This window comes from Aethalodelphis obliquidens, unplaced genomic scaffold (genome assembly GCF_003676395.1).
Source record: "Aethalodelphis obliquidens isolate GAN/ISIS:26980383/991018 unplaced genomic scaffold, ASM367639v1 scaffold4, whole genome shotgun sequence".
Taxonomy (NCBI): Eukaryota; Metazoa; Chordata; class Mammalia; order Artiodactyla; family Delphinidae; genus Aethalodelphis; species Aethalodelphis obliquidens.
This window is the reverse complement of record NW_020837948.1, coordinates 16,788,884-16,794,967: the sequence shown is the minus strand read 5'-3', so window position 1 is coordinate 16,794,967 and position 6,084 is coordinate 16,788,884. Positions and strand designations below refer to the sequence as shown.

Below are 6,084 nucleotides of genomic sequence, written 5' to 3'. Positions count from 1 at the left end.
CACACACACACACACACACACACACACACACACACACACACACACACCTGCTTCGTCTTCCCACCATCAATATAGTTGTATCACTTTTGGGGGTTATAAATTAGTATTTGGTGTTTATTATTATTATGACTATCTAAATATTAATCACAGTGGATCCATGCAGCATACTATTGTTACATTTCCTTATTCATGTAACTTTATGGTTTCCTTGGAAATAATTTGATTTTTAAGTTTACAGTTTATTTCCAAACACTCTGCTGGAGACAGAACCCTTCTTTTGGTGCATTCAGACAAATCAGGTACCTCTCGTGTTTCAGTCTGTTCACAGAGACACCATCTTTCCTCTTACCCAAGTCTGTACTGCGACTGTCTGGCAGCGCCACACAGCTGTCATCTGCAGTTTCCCACATACATCATTCTGGGAATTCCTTTTGCTTCTCTCTTGTGTAGAGCCCTATTTCCTGAATCTATTGTTTCCTCTTTTTTTGGTTTATTCTCTTACTTTGGTAAATATATCTTCCCATCCTATGGAGGTGAAGGGGGTCCTAAAATTTTTGAGGCCTTGCCTGGCTGAAATATCTTTGGTTTGCCCTCATATGGATTACGAATATTTGGCTGGGTATAGAATTCTGGGTAGGAAACTATTTTCCCTTAGAATCTTGAACATATTATTTCATTTTCCTCAATGTGTCTGTCAGGAAGCTCAATTCCTCTGTAATTGCAAATCCCTTGAAAGCTTTTACGATTTTCTCTTTATCCCCACTGTTTTGATTTCATGATATTTTGCCATGATTCCATTCTCATTCCTGGCGTGTGGGCACTCAGCCCGCTTTTTAAATCTGGAAACGTACACACTTCAATTCTGGGAAGTGTTTGGTACAATATCTTTGAAAATTTTATCCCCTCCAATTTCTCTGTTCACTTTTCTGGAAATACTATTGTTCTAATGTTCAACACATTGGACTAATCCTTTTCTAACTATTTTTTTCTACTTTTCTAACTATTTTCTAACCATTCTTCTGTACTTATCCATACTTTGGCTTTCTCTAAAAGTTCTTTCCAGAATATTTACTGAACTTTACCTTCCAACCTTTCTAATTTTTTATTTCGGCTATTATAGTGTTAATTTCTAATAGGACTTTGTTGGTTTTCTCTTTGTTCCTTTTTCATGGCATTATATATGCAGAATTTATTTAAATTCTACAATCAAATACAAGTGTATATTTTTATCTTTCTTCCTTTTTACAATAAAGGTGGCATACTGTACACACAGTCTGTCTTCTTGCTTTTTTCCACCTAACACATTGGAGGTCTTTATGTATTAGTATAGAGAGAGCTTCTTTATTCTTTTACATAGCTACATATTATTTCACTGTATGAATGTACTAATTTTTTTTTAATTAATGAATTTATTTATTTTTGGCTGTGTTGGGTCTTCATTTCTGTGCAAGGGCTTTCTCTAGTTGCGGCGAGCAGGGGCCACTCTTCATTGCGGTGCGCGGGCCTCTCACTATCGCAGCCTCTCTTGTTGCAGAGCACAGGCTCTAGACGCGCAGGCTCAGTAGTTGTGGCACATGGGCTCTAGTTGCTCCGCAGCATGTGGGATCTTCCCAGACCAGGGCTCGAACCCGTGTCTCCTGCATTGGCAGGCAGATTCTCAACCACTGCGCCACCAGGGAAGCCCTGAACATACTATTTTTAATCCTTTCTACATTTTTATTGAGAGTCTGGTCTCTTGTTAATTTGTAGCAGCTCTTTATATATTACATTATAAAAACTGACCTTTGTGTTATGAATTGCAAACATTTTCCCTGGTTTTTCTTTTCTTCTTGTTACAATTTTTTGAAGTTCTCATCACCTCCCTATATTACCTCTATTCACTTTGAATTCTGTTTCTGTTTATTTTGGTTTTTGTCTGTCATAGTAGCACTTCCCTCAAAAGTCTGGTGATCCCTGACTCATTCATATTTAGAAACAAGACACTAAAGCTCAATTAGAAGCTCTGGCTTTATGGGTGAGGCTTGTTGACTGGTAGATGTTTCTTCACACAGACTGGTTAAGTACTAGGCTCTTTTGTTGGGAAACTGACTAATTGTCAGTATTTGTAGGACTTTTCTTTTGGCAGTTGATTTCTCAAGATAAGGAAACTCCAGTCTCCTTCTAGGGCCTATTAACCTGATTGCCAGGAATCTGTAGGTCAAACTAGCAGGAGATGTGTTAATAATTGTGTTCTATAGGGACTCTCACTTAATCCCATGGTTTCCAGCCCCTTTAGCTGAAATCAGAGTCTCTCTGGTCCATGCGTTGCAAACTGTAACCTCCAGTCTTTCTTCTCATTGGGAAAGGGACAGTCACCTGGCTGCACTGGGTCAGGAAGGTAATCTGGGGTATGAACTGCTACTTCCAAAAAGTTTCAAATAATCTTCCCATTTTCAGCACTCACACAGCACCCACTGTCACTTTCAGAAATTCATGGTACTTCTAGTTCCCGAGTCATGCAGTGCACATCAGTTTCCTGGCTTCCCTGACTATAGGCTTAGATTTCTGCTTTTCCTGCCTGCTCTGCTAAGTCAGTTCCACATATCGATCCATCCTTCTGTTTCTGAAATATTATTGGCATTTTGTGTGTTATCATCTCCTCTCTCATTTCCCTCTATTCATTTAGGTTGATGCTTTTTTATTTCTTTACTTTCATTTCAGTGTTGTTTTGTAAGAAAGAGATGATAAATCTATGTTTTTAATCCATCGTGCTTAATTGGAAGTTCCTAAAACATTTTTTAACCAACCAGGTTTTTCTTCCACCCTCTTCCCTTCCTTGCTCATGAACAACTCTCTGAAGTTCTATTCAGATGAATAAATAAAAATAAGAATTAATAGACTACATGGTCTTTGTAAGCAAGTACGATTTTGAGGCCATAAAAACCCCAAGCCACTTGGGGTTCTCCATCCAAATGTGTCTTCACGTGAGCGAGTACCATTCCCAGAAATAGTTTGTTTTTGTCTGGTATAGCAACAAGAAGGAATTTAGTAATATGTAGTCTTGCTCAAACTCAGAAGATAACTCCTCCCTGGAAGATTTTATACTCAGAATGGGACTAATATCTCATGAAAATGAATGCTTCTACCCAGAGGGAAATTCACTTAAAAAGCAAAACTAAAACTGTTCCCAAGCTTGAGCTGGTACTTCTTTCCATAGGCTTATGAGGTATCAAGTATTGAGGGGAAAACAGCATTATTTTTCCCTAGATTCTTCTTTTTCCCATAGATTTACCTACTGTGGTCATCCAACATGCTACTACTCAGTAATCACACACCCAAAGAAAAAGCATTTCCTTTAAATGACTAACACTCAAGCTTACTGGAGAATAAAAGGCGTCACCAGTGAATCCAGTGAATAAAATATAAAAATCTCTTGTTTCCACTCAACCAGCAGTACTATGCTTCCTATTTTGTTTGACTCTGATAAAATTCACTTGACTGTAGAATTTTGCCTGGTTTCCAATCAGCATAATTGAGAAATTACTTCCAGGGCCAAATTTAAAAGTGTCCACAAAGTATGTTATTAAGTAAAAACATACTTATTAATAAGTATGTTATTACTATTTATTGTTTAAAGAGTGGTTTATATGAAAAGAGAATAACTTGATTACTGGAATGAAGTATTCTTCAGTGTGGTTTGTGTGAGGATAATTTCCATTTTTGGTGAGCTGTTTAGTGGCGTTGTATTGTAACTTGACCATAGTTTTAATCTAATTTTGGCCTATGGTTTTTCTTCCGCTTAGGCATAATGACATCAATAGAAAAATGAAGAAATCCTACAGCATAAAGCACGTCGCTGAGCTAGAGTCAAAAGAATTCTTCCTATAAATCACTTTTTTATTATCTCTCATTGCTGCCCTTTGGATACCATTGGAAATGTCTGGACTGTCCTCTGTGGAAATAGAATCATGAGAACAGTGCCTCACCAGCAGAAGAATAGACTATCGGGATGCCTTAAATTTATAGCACTAGAGTATATAAGACACATTTTTGAGTGATATTTGTATATATAACTTGTTTTTAAAGAGATGCTGTTTAAAAGCATGGTTGGGCAAATGTATGTTTTTTAAGATTGATTCAACCTCCCCACAGGACATTCACCAAGCCAGTGTCACCGTTTTGTGTTTCATCAACTGCATGGGTGTTTGCTGATGTTGGTTGAACTTCCCTTTCCCCATAACATGGGCAGTTTGGGCTCAGCTTCTCAATGAGACCAGGTCAGTGCTATTGTTTTCTGTTAAGAGTGTTTTTTTCTGTCATTTCTACTTTTTGTATAAAGGAAATAAAACAATGTTAACAGCCACCTATAAGTTTGGGGCACTTAACTTCTAATAAATCTGTGATGTTCTAATTTCTAAGGGGCTTTAAGAGTATTTTGACGGCTGATATTTTATTTCAGGAACAAACTGCCCAGTTGAGCTGCTTTCCCATAGGGGTCAAATAAAACATTCTCGTTTCCACTAAGTGCTAGAGGATCAGACAAGTATATAAAGTCAGTCAGTTCCTTCTGTCTTCTCAGATCGCAGTGTTGACATGAGAAAATACTAATGACAGCTAAGGATTTAGCCCCTTTCCTGGGTCACTTTTTTCTGCCTCTAACACATGATGAGGCCTGTCTAATTCCTTTAGGAGACAGTGTGGAGCCTGAGTTCATAACAGCTCTATTGTTGATGCAGCTCTTTGAATCCATGTAAGAGTAAGTTCCAGATGGTTTTGTCCTATCACGTAAACATATATTTCTGTTGCAACTTCAAGAGTTTTATTTTCAAAGGGTTGCCATGGCCTGTAAGAGACCTGTCAAATTTTAGTTTGAAAGTAGAATGTATTCTTATCAGTAGGAGGGAGCAGTGTATGCTATTAACAGTTACTAGCAATGTTACTGCAGTCAAACGTGGGCCATTCTGTATCCTGGTGGACCAAATAGGCCAAGGTACTGAATTAGGAGGCGATCTTGCATAGGTGGATCATTTGACAAACTTAGGCTTGATGAGATGCAGTGACGTATAGACGAAGGAGCTAATATTAAAGTGCCTTTTATGTACCAGCCATGCTTATTTGTAGGTATTATTACTTCCATTGTAGAGATTAGAAAATTAAACTTCAGAAAGTGTAAATCCTGTGTCCAAGGTACTACCACTAGCAATAGCAGAATTGGCTTCGGTACAAGTTTTCTCGTTATCCTCACGACACTATCCATCTGTCCTGCACTACACTATCTCCTTAGTGTATTGACGAGCACTCAGGAAGGGAGGGTTGTGGTGTTGGCTCTACTCCTGGGCAACTCTTTGGTCTTAGGCAAGGGACACTGCCTGTTTGATAAATCTGGGAAAGGGGGAGGCTGGCTTACCTACACATCTAGGAGGTAGGTTTCTTCCAACTTACAGAGCAACATGTCTATGAATTTCGGCCACGTTGCTGTGTCCTTGTTCAGGTCCTGTGAGTTCCTGTCGTCAGAGCCTGGTGCCGTGTGTGGTTCTGCGTTTCTCACATTGTCTTTTCCTCAAATGAGATGCCCTATTTTGATTGTGGCCCCTTGGCTTCCTATGCCCTCTTTGATTGCCTCCTCACATTTCACTGCTCTGTCCTAGTGTTTGAGATTCTACTAGGGAATATATGGCAAGCATATGTGAAATGTGGATTCCTGTGTTTCCTGCTTGGTGCGGAGGAAGTTACACGGGAGTCACATGTGAGCCAGCCTTTGGGACTTAGCCCTAGAATGGGGTCTGCAAAGGACGGAGGCCCAGAGAGTGCTCTCTCTGTCCCCCAGAGACCCCAGTTTTGTTCTTCAACAGGCTGTGTTTTTAAACTTGAAAGTTGAAGGGGACTGGGCATTCTGCAGGGATTTTATGAGCCAGACACAGAGTTCCCAGTTAAACACAGCAAAGAAAATGTGAAGAGTTTGAAAGAAAGAGATGCTGCCTTGACCCAGAAAACTCTGGCAATTTGTTTATTGACACTATCATTTTAGATACCACAGTCCTAAGCACAGAAGAACAAAGAATTTTTTAAAAAGGTAAAATAGGGAAGTCGAGCGGATTCAGATGA

General features: G+C 39.1%; 1 protein-coding gene across 1 annotated transcript in view; it reads left to right on the top strand.

Moving 5' to 3' along the window:
- SNCAIP (synuclein alpha interacting protein) overlaps positions 1 to 4,503 on the top strand; it is a 74,620-nt gene extending 70,117 nt beyond the window's left edge. The window contains exon 10 of the mRNA XM_027099334.1: positions 3,783 to 4,503. Coding sequence (XP_026955135.1) covers positions 3,783 to 3,788 — 6 coding nt within the window. The 3' untranslated portion in view covers positions 3,789 to 4,503. The remainder of the gene's footprint in view (positions 1 to 3,782) is intronic.
- The last annotated feature ends 1,581 nt before the right edge of the window (positions 4,504 to 6,084 follow it).